Genomic DNA, 17,681 nt, shown 5'->3' with positions numbered 1-17,681 from the left:
CTACCTGCAGAATGTTTAAATGTTCCTTCAGGAAAAGGAGAAACACGGGTGAGTAAAGGCACTCACTGTGACTAGAATTGGTCTGACCAGCCGGACGACATGTCAAGGAGGTTTGTTTCTGACATGTGGGCACATTTTAGAGAAATAAATCCACCTAACAGGTTTAACGGTCATTAAATGATGCTCAGACAGCCTGAAAACAACTACAACATATAACAGCTGGGTGATATCTTCCCCATGCCAGAATATTAATAATTAATGATAAAGTTTTTTCAGTGAAGTCAAAGAACTTTATTTTAGTAAATTAGTATGGAATAATACTTTATCTCAGACAGCCCCTGCCTTTTTTTTTTTTTTTTTTTTCAGTTACAGTGAAAAATGCAACTATATGCAACTATAATGCAACTAAAAAAAAGAAAAAAAGAAAAAAAAAAAGAAAAATGCAACTATATCAACAGATAAAAATGATGAACCGGTGTGTCCGGATTATTCTGTCAGGTGACCTCTTGTGTGAGAGGACTTAAAAGAGCTGCTGAGAGCAGAAATCGCCTGTGTCTGCTGAACATCCAAATTCAGAGAGACCATCCAACTCGGAGCTTTTTAATCATCAAGCACAAACGGTGAGATATTTAATTGTTTTTGTTCACATCCCCGTGAGGTCAATTTTTATGCATTAATGATGTGGATCAATAAGCTGACTGAAAGTATATGATTTTAACTTGTTAGTGAGGCTGCAAATGATTTCTGCTAATTTTATTGCAGCACTGCTGAGTACTGCAGAGTATTTGCATTGGAATGTGGTGTGTGGTTTCAGAATTATTGTGTCTAATTTTCATGTGTAGTGATGTATGTTGTTGTAGTTGTGATAGTGTGCAGTGAGATATTTGAGCAATTACATTCTTTTTCTTTGCAATCCCATTAAATATGTGTATAGTAGCTGTACACTCATTGGTCACTTTACTTGCTAGCAGTGGTGGACAGTAACAAAGTACAAATACTTCGTTACTGTCCTTAAGTAGATTTTTCAGGTATCTGTACTTTACTTGAGTATTTATTTTTCTGACAACTTTTTACTTTTACTCACTACATTATTATACAAGTATCTGTACTTTCTACTTCTTACATTTTCAAAACAAGCTCGTTACTTTAGGTTTAATGCGTCTGAGAAACTTTTGCATTTCCGGTGTTGTGCCAAAAAGTGATCGTCTGCCAAAAAGTGATTGCCAGAAAATGATTTACCATATTTAAATTGTTGTAAATGACTTGCTGACCTATAATCTGTGAAGAATATGTCAAACATATCTCTCGTGAATGATATCAAGTCATTTTGAGTAAGAAACAACATTTCTGTCACAAGGTAGAAGCTGCACTCAGTTTTTGGCAGCGACTTTTATATATTCTTTATTTATCAGGGTAAAAACTGCGATTGGCCAGATTTTTAAAGAGATATGTGGCCAAGAGGGCAGCAGAAATCAGAACAAATATGACATTACACTCTATAAAGATATTTTAAGTGACCAAAGAGGACTGGATGTATTATAATGTAGGTGCAATAATGCAGAGTCACAAACATACTTGAATAACAGGTCATTTCTTCATTTTATATCTAAGCCCTTCATAAATCCTATTGACTACACGCTCTTCACCAATATGAGCAAATACATTACACATAAAAGCACATAGAAACATCAAAAATCACTTTCTGGCAGACGATCACTTTTTGGCACAACACCGGAACGGTGAGGAAAATAAATGACAGAAAACGTAAAGGACAAAAAAACACAGTGTGTCTGCTAGCTGAAAGAACAGCTGCTGTATTTTAAGGGAGAGCAAAGAATGAGCGATAACTTCACTTCACAAGAAAGTAAAAGTAGCTTCCTCCAAGGAGCTACTTTTACTTTCTTTCTTTGAGTAGATTTCAGAGCCTGTACTTTTTTAATTTTACTTGAGTACAGAAGTTGAACCAGTACTTCAACTTTTACCAGAGTAGTTTTTAACACAAGTACTTGTACTTCTACTTAAGTACATAATGTCAGTACTTTGGCCACCACTGCTTGCTAGTACCAGGTTTGACCCCCTTTTGCCTTCAGATCGTCCTTAACGCCTTGTGGCATCGATTCAACGAGGTGTTGGAAACATTCTTCAGAGATTTTGAACCAAGAAAATATCACCCAGACAATTACAGCAGCAGCAGCAGCAGCCTGAACCACTGATACAAGGCAGGATCGAACCATGCTTTCATGTCGTTTACTCGAAATTCTGATGCCACCATCTGGATATCACAGCAGAAATCGGGGCTCAAGCACCATTTTTCCAATCTTCTCCTGTCCATTTTCGGTGATCCTGTGGAAACTGTAGCCTCTGTTTCCTGTTCTTAGCTGACAGGCGTGGCACCAGGTGCGGTCTTCTGCTGCTACAGCCCATCTGCTTCAAGGTTCAATGTGTAGAGGTCCTCTTCTGCTTACCTTGGTTCTTCTGAGCAGTTATTTGAGTTACCGTGGCCCGTCCATCCTGTAATATCAATGAGGCATTTTCTCCCAGAGAACCGCTGCTGGATGTTTTCTCTTTGTCAGACCATTCTCTGTAAGATCAGAGAAGCATTTTCTTAAAGACTCAGATCAGATCATCTCACCAATCAACTTAAATCATCTTTCTTCCTCATTCCAATGCTCGGTTTGAGCTTGTCTTGTTGACCGTGTCTACATACCTAAATGCACTGAGTTGCTGCCATGATTGGCTGATTAACAAGCAGTTGAGTAGGCGTACCTAAAAAAGTTTGTATTGTGGATGGGCGTATTATTATCATGCAGAGGATTATTTCAAACAAAAGTTCAGTTTTCAAAACTATCTTTGTGATTATCTGTGTAAGTTTAAAGTAACTCAAATGTGTGATTATATTGTATAAAACCTGGTGTGGTGAGCTTTAGTCAAAAATGATCTGGTTAATAAAAGGTTGTGGTCAGCTGTTTATTAGAAATTGGTTACCCTTACAGTGCTTAAAGGTGAGATCTTATTAAATGCACGATATGAACTTTTAACCTGTTTCCTCCCTTAGACTCGACGATGTCTTCTGCAAGGGTCGTCACACAGACTCAGCCTGGGAGGTATGCCCAAGGGTCTAACGAATGGTCATCTGGGATATGTGACTTCTGTGAAAATATCCCAGTGTGTAAGTGTCAAATCATAATTCACTATTAATCATCTAATGGACTCTACTCATCATCTGTTCATTGTCTGAATTTTTTTTTTCCTTTTTCAGGCTGTTTTGCTTACTGGTGCTTCCCCTGCTTTGCCTGTAAAACTTCACGTGACTACGGGGAGCATCTCTGCCTCCCTCTGGCAGATTGGTTTGGCTTCATCCCACCGGCCACCATGTCACTGAGGGCCTCCATGCGACACCGCTACGGCATCAGTGTAAGGCAAAAGTTTTCTTTCCTGTCATTTTCTAAATTATATATTTCATGGGGTGGCTGTGAGGATCTCATTTATTTAATAATAGCAGTTCTTTCATCCACTCAAATTACAAGCAGCTTCCTCTCAGGCATTCTGCCGTCTGTTGTAGTAACACATTTGACACTTTAGTATTTATTTATATACCAAGGAACGACCCTGAAACATGTTCAGCCTGTAAAATAACCTTTTCCTGATGTGGTTTGGTAACATGGCCAAACTGTAAAGAAAGGCCACATCAAAAAACTCCCATAATTCTGATTTCTAATGCAAAAAACCTCCCATATTCTTAAATCCTTCTTTGTCTGGATAATTTAAGTAGATCATCAGATATCCTGTCACTATCACTGATAAACTAAGGGAAAAGTGGTGCCTCAAACAATGATGTCTTTAACTCTTAGATATCAACATAAAAACTGATCACTTGTTCACCAAATGTCACCGTATTTTGTCTGCAGGGCACCTTGTGTGAAGATTGCGTGTATTCGACCTTCTGTATGGTCTGCGTCTGGTGTCAGATGTCCAGAGAGATGGAGATTAGAAACACCCCAGCTGTTGTGGTCACTAGTAAAAGATAACCTCTATTTCTTGCTCATTATCACCTCCAGGGCTGTAAGATAATTGAATAAACCACCATCCACATGGGGTGTTAGTAGCGTAGTACACTTCAGACTGAAGCCCTTTGAGAAAGATCAGCGTAAATAGAATCGTGCTCACTTTAATGATGGAAAAACCTCTTGAGAAATGAGTGCTGTAGTACAACTGTAGCCATCCAAGCTCACTGACTCCAGCAGCATGAAAGCTCTTGGTGCAAGAAATCAATTAAACTTTTATTAATGTAAATGTATTGTTAGCTACCTTACCCTGTGCTTTTTAAATTTTATTTTTCCTTTTTCTCTCTGCATTTTACACTTCTGGCTTTTATTTTATTTTCATCTGGCATAATGAAAATGAAAGAGATAAACTTAAATTACACTAAAATCCAAACAGTACAGAAAGCGTATTTTATTGTTGCTTTTTTTTTGTCAATAAAATTAAGTAAAATGTACATGATGTTCTGTTATTCCTGTGTTCACACAGCACACTGTTAAGAGATGGTAAACATACAAGTGTATAAAAGTGAATTTTAAAAAAAATGTGTAAATGAAAAAGTCCATACAGCACATGAAGGGTTCAGTTACCTTTAATGACTCACATCTGCCTTAAACAATATTGTAAAAATGTAACACAACCCCTGACAGTCGCACTCTTCACTGGCACGTTTAGTAATTAGGATATAAAAGCAATTCAGTTACATTCACCCACAACTTTACTAGATGTACCTGTTCAGCTGCTCTTTAACACAAATAACCAATCATTTTTAGGGTTCACAGAGAACGATCCAAAAAAAGAGAAAAATAAACTCATATCTCTGGGCAAAAACACCTGGTTAATGCCAGAGATAAGAGGGAGACCGGACTGCTTCAAGCCAATCGGTAGGCAACAGTACGTGAAATAACCGCTCGTTACAACCAAAGTAGACAGAAGAGCATCTCTTTTTGTTTTTTTTGTAAACTTTATTTTGAATATCGTCATTATAGTTGTGACCTTGGTACACTGGTGTCAGCTGTAGTAATGCAACAAAGAGTTGGGGTTGAGGCAAAAGCATGCGTTAGTTTATTGATGATAAGCTTTTTGTTGAGCTCAGCTGTTTTCAGGATCTATATATTATCTAATAGAAGGTTCTTCCACTGTGAGATGTTTAAGTTTTATCTTTTTAATTTCCAATTTCACAAGATGGCCTTCTTAGCAATAGTTAAGACTTTGAAGAAAGTACTAGCAGCAGAGGTTTGTAGTGTTGATGTAGAGAGTAATGGAGAGTAATTGAACCATTTAATGACATATGAGTTGATAAGTTATATAGTTATATGCACGACGCTTCTAGACCCCCTTGGGATTTTTTTTTTTCTAAAGTTGAGCGTTTTATGCAGGGAGCTTTATTTTTTCAATAAAATCCTGACTGGGATGAATTAATGGATCTGAACCAGGAAGTGTTAGGCAATCACTGAAAACTGATAAGTGATTTTAGGTATAATCGACATTTTAACCGTTGCTATTCTTTTACAAATGATATATGAAGGTTAGTCGAGGAATTAAAATACTCTCGACTTAAGCAGTGGCGTAAAACTCAGGTTGGGCAACTTGAGTTTGTCCAACCTGATGTTAACAAAACACCAGATAGACTGGAATCAAAAGGAAATAAACTTTAAAGTAGCTTTGCAGGGTTAAAATTAATTGTAGTGCAGTACTTTTACTATTTCTAGAAGAAATTGGAGTTTTACTGAAGGCAAAAATCCAGTTATCACAAAAACGCCCGTTACGCACGTGCAGGTGATCTACCAACAGTGCGATGATTTATAAATAAGGACGCAGTCAGTTCATTTCGATAATGACCACTTTACAGAGGACAGCACACCTTAGCGGGCTGCAAACGAACAGCCGCGATGCGGGTCCGCCGACCCATCTGCTCACCAAAATAATTCAGTGTTAGCCCGGGTTTTACGCGTGCGTTTCTCTCTGGGAACAGTTCAGATAAATGAGAGGCAGCTGAAGGAGAATCGATTTTTTGATATAAGGACGAACCCTTCCGTTAGAAACTGACGGGGTAAGTACGTATGCAGCTGTTCTCTGGATAAACCTGACAAGGATTCATCCAGAGGAAGTCTTCCTTATTACAACCTGTTCCGCGGCGTGATGTTGACCCCGGCGCGTACACGTGCGCATGAAGTTACTGTTATATGCGCCAGGCGCCTCGCCCTGTTTATTTGTTTGTTTCAGCAGTGTGTGTGTGTGTGTGAGGCTGTAGGCGGTTATTAAAGGACACGTTACATATTGCAACTCTCAAATTAATCTGACACACTTAAGCCTGATTATTTGCTGGATTTTGAGAGACATTTCAATTTGGTTTGACTACTAATGACAAGGTTTTTTCTTTTTTTTTTTTGGCTCTGTGTGCATCCTGATGAGAAAACCGGGCAGACACGTTTTCACTGTGTTTAGATCTCTGTGTTGAAATGGGATGAAAAACCTGAAACGCCAGAAATCAATCAGATTACTGGAAAACGTTGCCTGCACAGGCTCAACTACTCTATATAGGAATAATCAACAACATTAATAGCATCATTCCAGCTTTTGATCAGCACCATGGACAACAGCTGCAGTCAGAGGTTGGGAGAACGTTTACCTGAGCTTATAATCTCTCACCAGCTTCTTCAACTAGGCTGCCACAAGCCGGAAACAGAATCAGACTTGCTAAAGTAACACAACTGTAATGTGTCCAAATATGGAACAAAAAAAACATTCAGAACTTCATCTTTTGGGCCTTGCGCTCAGCAAGTCTCCTGCTCTCTCCCTTCCTTCCTTTTTTGAGTTCCACTTTTTTTTTTTTTTTGCTTTGCTTGCAAAACATTTGCCTCTGCACCAACTAACTACTCTACAAGACACTTGCGGAAAAACAAACTGTTGCATAGTTGAGGTCAGCAGATTCGCAGGCATTTTGCACAAATGACAGATGGCAAAGTCAGGAAGACCAAGTACAGCCCCTAGCATGCCCCACTGCCATCAAAACCTTTCAGAAAAGCTGCCTATTTTAATCGTGGAGTTCGGTTTTGGCTCACAGGATGGAACCATGGCTTGAATACATAATGAAACTCTTATGTGTTCACATGACAGTGACATTGTGAATAGAAGCATCCAGTGTAACGTAGAGAACGTTCCCCACTGATAGTCATTTTGACTATGCTCCTCATAATTTGACGGCCTGTAATAACCGATACTGGGCGTGCCTATGTTTCTGTTTCCCTCCCACCGACGCTCCGCGTTCACTTCAGTTCTGCCCTGGTTCACAAAGTATTTCTGAAAAACAGGAAGATGCAGAAGTCTTGTGTAAAAGTTCTCGGTGCATAGGCGAAGAGCTAGAGGACAGCGCCAAAGCTTTGGTGCCACCTCAGAACTTTCAGATATGCACTGGTTCTAACTATAACACCTTACAAATAAATGAACACTCTTAATGGCACTCATAACAGCCATAACAGACGCAAAATACGACATGCGGGTTTTTGTTTGTTTCTTTCTATCTTTTGTTAAATTCGGCGCAAATTGAAGTAAATTGCCCGCACTAAACTAAAGTGTAATTTGGCCTCCTGTACTTCCTGTTCAGAGCCTGTCAGTTCAGTTCAAAAGGCATGGCGTCTATGTTAAAGCCAAAGAAACGCTCACGTTAAAGAAATAAATCCACTTGAGAAATGGAATCAAGCTGCGCTTAAACTGCCTGGAAAAAAAAAAAAAAAGCTTGAGGAATGGAAGCTCAGAGAGCTTCGACCTTTAGGAATCCTAAATACAGGCTACATTTTATTTTTTTGTGTTTTTAAAAAAATGAAAACAGTGTAAGATTTTTTCCACATTAGACAATGTCAGTGATGTAGGCCTCACCTTTATTTACTGAACAGGTATTTCCAGACTGTTCTGTCAGGTGACCTTTTCTGAAAAGACTTAAGACATGAGCGCTATTCAGAGCAGACATCAGCTGTGACTGGACATCTAACTCAGAGCTCAAACACAAAAGGTAAGACGTTTTATTTACTTATTTCGTTTACATCTTCCCAAGCTCAGCCTATATTAATATGACTAAGCTTGATGAATATACCTGGTGACAATATACAATTTATATTTAAGAGCGTACTCATATATTAATAACCAACAGTAACAATTTGGGACCTAAAAGCAGAATTGTATTCTGTTACAGTCAGTTAGTGAGAGAGGCTGTAATGATGTAGTTACATTAGTGAGTACGTGCCAGCTTTCCTGAAGTGAACACCTGATCGCAGGTGGTTTTACATGTGAACCTTTCACCTGGTTCCTCCTTTAGACGCCATCATGTCTAAAATGGTCATTAACCAGCCTCAGCCTGTGATGTATGCCCAGGAGTCTGATGAGTGGTCAAGTGGGATTTGCGACTGCTGTGATGATGTGCCAGAGTGTAAGTGTCTGTTTATTTATACTGATACAGGACAAGTGCTGGATGGTAAAGTCATTAATAACTTTGATATTCACGCGTTTATCTTGTTGTTTTTAAAGAGGCTATTTATAGAAAGCCTCCTCTCTGCTGAGATCATTACAGCTCTGTGACAAAGGGACTTATTTTACTCACTTTAAGGGACAGTATTTACTTCTTGTTCCTAATTATCTAACCCATTTAAAATACGGTTACCTGTACTAGAATAATAGTACAAAGTAACACGACTGTTTTTGTATTTATCCAGTCTATAACTAATTTAGAACATAAAAAAGAGCATTTTTTCTGGACCTGAACCTCCTGATGAACTGCACCCACCTAAAGAATGGAGGTCAGGGCTTATGGTATGTATTTATTTCTTTTGTGTGGTTAGATTGGCATTAGTCCAGGAAGGAAAAGATGATTCATTAACATCCTCATATTTTCATTTGTATCATTTGTGTCACATGATTGGTTGTTTTGACTCTAAATAAAAGGCAAAAGAAAAATACATTTCTGTCATAATTAAGTGTTACTTTTAAATAGAAATACACATAAAAGTATAATATGTACACAACCATATATAACTTGTACATACCCATATGCACAATCACTGGCATACATGGTTATTTTTTTCAAAGAAATGCAGACAAAACCAGTTTAAACCAGTTTAACATATTTGATTTGTTTCTGGCATCTATTCTTATTTCGTCCTCCACAAAAGTGAATTTCTACTCTTTAATTACAATCAGCATCTTTTTAAGAGCCCGTTTATGCTGCAATTTGTTTTCCTTTCTATGTTAAATTATTGTGTCCTCGTATACTTTCCACATCATCACATCATAATGATGTTACATGTTATTCAAATATTTTTCTTTTATATCATCTCTCAAATCACCAAATCAAAATGATAATAGGATGACTATAAGAAACGTAATTTCCAGCTTAAATGCAAAAATAATGCTACTTCCTTAAACAGATGTAAATCAGACTTCTTGCTGACATCTATCTGTTCAGTGACCCTTTTTTTTTTAAAATAAGTGTTTCAGGATTTCATTTGAGTGTCTGCAGTTGTTTGTTTTCTTTGTATCACACTCCATATAATTTGTGCGTCTCTGCATTTTTTTTTTCTTTCTATTTCAGGCTGTTTTGGTTTCTGGTGCTGTCCCTGCTTTGCCTGCAAAACTTCCAGAAATTATGGTGAGCCTCTTTGTCTCCCCCTGCTGGAAATATTCAGTGGCATGATCCCAGCAATCACCATGTCCATGAGGGTCTCCATGCGACAGCGTTATGGCATCAGGGTAAGGCGAATCTTTTCTGTCTGTCACTTTTATACACTTCGCTTTAGCAATGTTTGGACAAATACAATTAAGTATGGAAGAGTCTCAGCTTTTATTTAAAAGCCTGCCTACCTTAAGCAGGTAGGTAGGCTCATGTTTAACCAACTGTCAAATATGCATATTTTTAGAAAGCAGAATATGTTTGCTTTAAAATCAAGTCTCATACATGCATTTGGCCTTCTAGTATAAGATTTCTCCTTTGGTATGGTGTATAAATGAAAATAGATTTGAACTTAACTGTACTCCAGCCTTAAAAAAGCTCACTGGTGACCTGGTGGATATTAATAGGTTAAACTACAAAAATAAAGCAAATCCATCCACCAGGTAGTAAGAACATTAAAAGTTGCCTAATAAAAAGTTTGGTACATTCAGAGACAGAAAGCATACAGCAGATCCAGCCAAGTAAAGAGCACTCTCCAGGAGTTAAGCACGTTATCCCAGACTACCATAATGGAAAAATTTCACAAGAGCAAATACAGTGCGTTGACTAGAAGGTGCAAATCATTTATCAGCCTAAAGCACTAAAAGACCAGATTAATGTTTACCAGACTACATCTAAAAAAACAAAAAACAGCCATGATTTGAACAGCATTTGTTGAGACTGAATGACCAGAGGGGAAGAAGCCAGTCTTGGAACAGCTCATGATCCCAACAAACAGCTAGATGATGAAGTGTACAGGGTAATGCTGTTTTCTCATATCTATCCATTTTCTTCCGCTTATTTGGGGCCGGGTCGCTGGGGCAGCAGCCTACGGAGAGAAGCCCAGACCTCCCTCTCCCCAGCCACCTCCAACAGCTTGTCCAGAGGGACCCCAAGGCGTTCCCAGGCCAGCCGAGAGATATAATCTCTCTAGAGTGTCCTGGGTCTGCCCTGGGGCCTCCTCCTGGTAGGACTTGCTCAGAACACCTCACCCAAGAGGCGCCCAGGAGGCATCCTAGTCAGATGCCTGAGCCACCTCAAATGGCTCCTTTCAATGTGGTGGAGCAGCGGCTCTACTTTGAGCCCCTCCCGAATGGCTACACTCCTCATCCTATCTCTAAGGGAGAGGCCAGCCACCCTTTGGAGGAAGTTCATTTCTGCCGCTTGTATTCATGATCTTATTCTGTCTGTCACTACCCAAAGCTTGTGACCACAAGTGAGGGTAGGGACGTAGATTGACCGGTAAATCGACAGCTTCACTTTCTCTCAGCTCCCTCTTCACTACCTCAGGCTCCTTCTCTACCAGACAGGTGACATTCCAAGTCCCAATAGCCAGTCTCAATAGCCGGGGATCGGTCCTCCAGGACCTCCCCCCTTGGCCACCACCCAACACACATTGCACCGACCCCTATGACCCTGCTGCGGGTGGTAGGACTTCAGGTGGGCGGGCCCATGTCTCCTCATCGGACTGCGCCTGACTGGGCACCATGGGCTGATACCCGGCCACCAGACACTCTCCCTCCATCTCCCTCCCCAGGCCTGGCTCCAGGGTGGGGCCCCGGTAACCCTATCCCAGTCAGGGTAAACAGTTCCCTTTGTGACTCTGCAACTGCAGCAAAGATGATTGGACCGTGCTCCACAGTAAAGATGGACATTTTTTATCTTTTTTCAAGGTCAGACGGTGGAATATTGTGGAATAGCTGGAATAGCTGGAATGAATCAATCGACCTCGTTGAGTTGATTGATTCTTTGTTAATTATCTTTGTTGACTGATATGTCAGTTGTAAACAGCGTACTGCAGTTGCGTTCATTTGTTGATACCATAATCATTCACAGTTGGAGAAAACTCAACTTAAGGTACAAATTCAGCCTGGTGAAATGCAATAAATAACAACATCAGAAAACACCCACTCATATGATTTTGCAGGAAAGAGCAATATTCTTCTTATTTATATATTCCTGTAAAAAAAAAAGAAAACTGATCAGATAAACTGCATATTCACCTGATGTTCTTGTATTTTACCTGCAGGGCACCATGTGTCGGGATTGTGTGCTTGCAACCTTCTGTCCAGCCTGCTCCTGGTGTCAGATCTCCAGAGAGATGAAGAGAAGAAAGATCCCAATTGTTATGGTTGCTGCCAAAAACACATAACCTCTTTACTCCGTATTATCACAATCAGGGCTGTCAGTTAATTAATAAATCACCATCTACATGGAATGTTTGTAACATTTTGCACTGCAGAGCTCCTTTGCTGAAATCAGTGAATGAAATGTGTCTGTAAATAGCTAGAAAGAAACAGATAAAAAATACATTTTATTTTTGCATTTATCACCAATAAAAATAACTGAAACAGGTTTCGAATGCAATTAATTCTCTGAATATTACCCCGAGAAGGAAGACATCAGACAATAGAACATGTAAGGATACTGGCAGTTTACCTACTAGTTGGCTATCACTGACCTTGTGATGAAATGTCAGACTGCCTTTATTTACACATCTTAAAGTCATCTGTGTACATCCTCATCTCAGTCTTAGCCTGTCTGACCATCCTCATCAGCACAGCTCTGCTCCCTGGATGCACACCCCCCCCCACCACCACCCACCCACTCCCCCTGTGGGAAGGTTCCCCTCCATCTCTGTCTGATGCTCTCTCTGTCAGATCCTGACCGTACCTGTAATCATTGTGCCATGTTCATGAATGCACATATTACTGTTTTGTTTTTTGTTCTTCTGAATGCCATATAATACTGCAGGATTTGTTAATGTTTCCATGATGGACCAAACTCTGAGTAGAAATATGAATAAAATCCTGAAACACCACTAAGCCATCAGTTCACTGTAAAAAATAGTTTAATTAATTAATTGTCTAAATTAATTAATAACCATCCTCGTTCCTCCGACAGTTAAGCTCTGCTTTTTAAAATACCGTACTTTAATGAAAGGACCAGGAACATGTGGATCTCGGCTGTGAGCGTGCGGGATCAGGTCTTAGTGACATCTCCTCTAATTCCAAAGAAATGACATCACTTCTAACAGCAATCATCACAGCCACCTGAGGTGCAGCTTGGACGTGTTTTTCAGCGTTAAAGTGCATGCTCCACACCTCTGTGAATCATATTTATGATTAATTTAAATATATTTTTTTACAGGAAATACAGACACAGTAATTTCTATCAGATTTACAGCTTTGGACATTTTTATTTATTGGCTCTCATTCATGAAAGATTCTTTGAATATGTGAATATTTTATTTTCTTCCTTGGAGAAAAATGTAGCAGAACATCATTCCCAGGCTGGTGTAGTTCTAGGGGCGGGGCCACAGGGGCAGTGGCCCCATCTGAAATCTGATTGGCCCCCTGAAGTGCCCCTGTCCTGTCACTCATCGGTCCTTTGTCCAAGAGGGAGGATCAAATTATAGGTTGATGCAATTCCGAAACACCAGTAACGCTAATGAGGGAAATAGGAATGTCCAGCGTGAATAAAGCTTACAGAAGAAAAAGAAGATTTGAACACTCTTGCAGGGAACGTTTTTTTTAACCAGCAACCGATGCCAGTCTACATTTTGAGGAGTTTGTTGGTAACGATAAGTAATAAATCCCTTTTTACTCACAGCTGTCACAGAGCGTAAGTCTGACAAACATTAAATTAAGAAGCAAAGTTAGCTAAGAGTAATGTTAACTGAGGCCCTTCTTATGTTTGGACATGAATGCCAGCATTTCACTAATTCATGTAATACTAATTTATGTACTTCTTTGTAATTTGTATTTGTGTGTTAACATTAACTATAATGTCTGGCAGTGATAGAGAAGAATATGAAAAGAAAGGGTCAGTCTCAGGTGGGAATTCAGCAGTTTTTGAGCAAAAGAGTGAGTCTGCCAGCTGAAGATGAGCAGGGTGAGAGGAGGGAGAGAGCAGCAGGACACAGCAGACCAGAGGCTGGTCAAAGGCAGGGCACCTCCAGTCCCTTTTCATAACTTTAATGTAATGGCTTTCATTTTTATTGGTCCGTATATCACCACATCTACCACAAATACTTGGCCCCTCCGTGAATACTGTGGCCCCTTGATGGCCCCTTACTCAGAAAAATCCTAGATCTGCCACTGTTCCCAGCCAAGGATGATAAACTGTTAGCGCGAGGGAACACCGGCACCTTTAACAAACTTGGCCACTAGAGGGAGCCAAACTCCTTACAATGAGCCCAACAGGTTTTAAGGTTGAGGTCAAAGTGGGTCATACAGGATCAGACTGACTTCAGCATCCCCAGTCATGTTTCACCGTACTGCCTGTGTTCCCTCTGTTCACAGGAGGAGAAATAAATCATTAAAACACTACATAATATAGGATAGTTCAGTGTAGTTAAGAAACCATTTCTTGTTTTACTGCCACAAAGTTGTGAAAGTCTGAAATGAAGGCAATTAGGATGGGAAGCTTATCTACAGGCAAAAATGCAGTTCAACAGCTAAGGATGATAAACCTTTCAGTGTTGTAAGTACTTTGGTTGCAACAGATCTTTACCTCAAGAAAACTCCAATTTCTTCTGGTGAAAGAAATTTGCTGTAAATATTGTAATTACCTCCTCGATCTTCATAATCCTTTTTTGATGCAGTTTTCTTTAAATAATGCTGGACAGTCCCAAAAACTAAACATGTTTCAAATTTCACAAAAGTATATTGTTTACTGCTTAAATTCAGGTTCATCTGTGTAGTATCATATTTCCATTGGTGGAAATTGGCTTTTGCAGTGTCATGGTTGACATAAGTTAGCATTTTGTTTTAAATATAAGCTTTCTTTGCCTTGGGCTGAGCATTAACAGGTGTTTCATTCATCCTGAAAGCCTTTTAGTCTCTTTAAGCCTGCTCTGTAGGCTTTAAAAACATCTCTTGTTTCTTCGGTTATCCATTTAAAGGCTTTATGGCTAAAGCACCTGGTTAGATCTGTGCTTTCTGTGAACAGTGAAGCAAAAATGTAGCTGCTCTGAATTTTAGAAAGCTTCATTTACAGGTCCTGAAATCATTAACAAGCATTTTAGTCTTTTTCAGCATGTTGTTTTGGTTTTAACTTCACAGAACAAACTGGGGGATTTGGCAGCCAAAGAGCCAGTTGATTTCTCTAAAGAGAGCTAAACAATGACAGAGTGGATTTTGGACTGAAAAATGCATCATATGACATTTTAGCATATCTTTAGCAGCTTGTTTTGGTCTTTTTTTATGCTGTAGTTGTCCAGAATTGATTGATTCAGTTTGAAATGACAACATCTGCACTGTGTGGTCACCTCAGTGTTTGCCAAGACCCATTACATTTAAAGGAGGTGGAAGAAGTAGAGATTTAGCCCCCTTTTTTTTTGCTGTTGTTCAGTTATGGAGTCTCTATCATGTCATATTTTGTCAAATTACTCCCAATAAACTTTCCCACTTGTTTATTCCCATTTGTGTTCCAGCAGAGGCAATCCTTCCCCACTCATGGCAAACGTGGCCCTGGTGTTCACTGTAAATTGCTCAGTGGTTTGTTTTTAATGGGATTATAATGACAGTTATGGTTTGCAAGAATTGATGTTTGTGACTTTTATGAGGTGTGAGTGAAGGGGCGGGTCCAGGCGGCTCATAAAGGCTGCAGGAATGTTAATTGGTCGAGGGCAGTGCTGCCCTCTTTGTTCTGCTCTCTCATACTGGGCTTCTGTTGCGCCCGTTAAAGGCCAAAGAACTGATTTAAAATCTGTGACTTTAACCCCGCACACCCTATACTTCCCCCTACACACACATATGTAGACAACTTATCCCACTTACAACTCCCCTCTGTTCATCCCCTCCCATTCTTTCTTCCAAAGCTTTTCCTTCCCGTTCCTGGAGAAAATGGACCTCTTTGCTTCTCTCATTTCCTCAGTGTTCCCTAATCAGGTGCTCGGTGCTCCCCTCTCGGCAGGGTTTGATCCAGTGTTGGGGGAGTAATTTTATCACAGTTTTTTTTTTTTTTCTTTTTCTCTTCAGGCCACACGGATGGCTGAACATTGAGTCGGGATGGCTCTGTGCTGTTGTGAGTGAGAGAGAGGTTTCTGAAGCCCTGAAGGGGATTTATGTCAGAGGGTCGTTCTTTATGTTACAAAATATTGAATAAATGAGCACAGTCCCGACAAAACTGAAGAAAATGAGTTTTATTTTAGCATGCACTGGTTCCAATTTTAACCACAAGCTTTATGATTTTATTTTACCTTGTGAGGGCTCTTTTGTATTTTGTCTTTTCTTATACTATATAAAATTCTTGGAACCAATGGATTTTTTAAATTTATATGGGGAATATGCTGAAATATTGTTATTGCGCCAACACTTGTTAGGCACTTGTTGGCGTCTGCAGCTCTATTACTCCTAATTTAAACATAAAACTAAGATGTTTTCAGCTTTCAGTTTCCCAGAAAGCACAACGTTTTTGTAGGTAGTCAGAAAAAAGTGTTAGACACATTTTAAGCAGTTAAGAGATCACCAAAATTATTGCAGCTCTAACCACAATAAACATGAATGTGTATAACCCAGTTTAATTGTAATAAAATAAAAAAACACCAAATAATGTCAGCCCCATGGAGACACTACAAGGAAAGTCCAGGAAAAAACAAAGACACTAGGATTCATCATCCAAAGATTCTGGATCCAGTGGTGGACCAAACAGCCAACATTACCATTAATGCCAGGAGATTGACTCACCACAGGAGAAGCTTGTTTTCACACAGCAACTTTTGAACTTGTGGGTCCTTTTTTTGAGATTTAGGCACATATATAATTAGAAGATAAGTGTTGGATTTAGATAGAAAATCTTCTTTGCCACCGCCACTATGAAAATAGCAACAATAATCTAGAAAATATCTAGATTTGCTTCAGTTTGGGGGATTTTCTTGAGAACAACAAGACATTATCTCTCAGATTTTATTTATTCAATTTACGATTATGAAGACATGATGTAAAATGTTCAGTTTTGCTCTAACAAAGGTAAAATAAATAAAGTATTGAATCTTTATTGAGCCCGAAATGTAAGCACTGGCCAAGACCCGATGCTGGTAAGAAGTTGTACTAATCTAGAACATTTTGCACAATCAAACAGACATATCGAAGCAATCACGTGGCCTCTTCGGTATTTAAGGTTATGGAACATTCTTGGTTTAATGAAACTACAAGCAAACAGTAGTACCCGGTCCTGTCCAGCCAAAGTTGGTCTTCTTACAGCTTCCTTTTCTAGTTCCTGTGGCCAATAAAGTGGCTGTCACAAGTAAATATAAGTACGGGTTGTAGTAACCTGTCTGCCCAAGCAGCCTATGGGGTTGGACAGCCTACTTGTTAAGTTATCTACTAAAAAACTGAGGCTACAGATAATCTTCAATTATACTCAATCTGTGAGCCTTTGAAAGGCAGAACCTGCGATGCAATCAGAGGTCATGAGATGGATTTGAACCTGGACAAAGTGGAACCAGCCTTAAGCTGCAGAGTGTCATCCAGTCTGTCCTGGAGTTTCTACCATGAGAGACAGAGACCTAGTCTATCTGCCCAGGTCTCTCTATAATTTCCTGGGGAAGTGTTCCTTTTAAAAGACAAGGTTGGAGTTGCCCGGGGAGTCGGCTGATAACAGCTAAGGTTAAGATGGGGCAGGAGGGGGAGGCGTAATCCTACATGCTATCAGACGATGGGCCTCCGAGCAAACAAACAGCTCTGACCTCTCAAAACAACGGCAGCAGGGAGCAGCTGATAGGGAGAGACGGATAGGTAGAGGCTGGTGATGATGCGGCAAGTGTGTGTGTCTCAGAGTGTGTGTAGGGGAGGTAACAGGGGGCGAAGGGGCTCACAGGGCAAGAATTATCTCAATGTCTCAGTGTCCATTAAAATCAGAGGGGTGTGTGTGTGTGTGTGTGTGTGTGTGTGTGTGTGGGGTAGTTTTCACAGTGTCTTAAACACTCCAAAAT

The 17,681-nt window shown here is 39.7% G+C and overlaps 2 protein-coding genes across 2 annotated transcripts; both read left to right on the top strand.

Annotated features, from left to right (window-relative positions):
- Positions 1–544: 544 nt before the first annotated feature.
- LOC115792495 (cornifelin-like) lies at positions 545–4,498 on the top strand. Its single transcript, XM_030747050.1, has 4 exons — positions 545–620; positions 3,056–3,169; positions 3,260–3,414; positions 3,909–4,498. Exons 2-4 carry the CDS (start codon positions 3,064–3,066, stop codon positions 4,026–4,028), a joined length of 381 nt encoding a protein of 126 aa, XP_030602910.1. The 5' UTR covers positions 545–620; positions 3,056–3,063; the 3' UTR covers positions 4,029–4,498.
- Positions 4,499–7,937: 3,439 nt separating this feature from the next.
- LOC115792348 (cornifelin-like) lies at positions 7,938–12,567 on the top strand. Its single transcript, XM_030746843.1, has 4 exons — positions 7,938–8,053; positions 8,357–8,467; positions 9,626–9,783; positions 11,772–12,567. Exons 2-4 carry the CDS (start codon positions 8,365–8,367, stop codon positions 11,892–11,894), a joined length of 384 nt encoding a protein of 127 aa, XP_030602703.1. The 5' UTR covers positions 7,938–8,053; positions 8,357–8,364; the 3' UTR covers positions 11,895–12,567.
- Positions 12,568–17,681: the final 5,114 nt, after the last annotated feature.

This window comes from Archocentrus centrarchus, chromosome 14 (genome assembly GCF_007364275.1).
Source record: "Archocentrus centrarchus isolate MPI-CPG fArcCen1 chromosome 14, fArcCen1, whole genome shotgun sequence".
In the NCBI taxonomy this organism is placed as follows: domain Eukaryota; kingdom Metazoa; phylum Chordata; class Actinopteri; order Cichliformes; family Cichlidae; genus Archocentrus; species Archocentrus centrarchus.
This window is presented reverse-complemented; position numbering and strand designations above follow the sequence as displayed.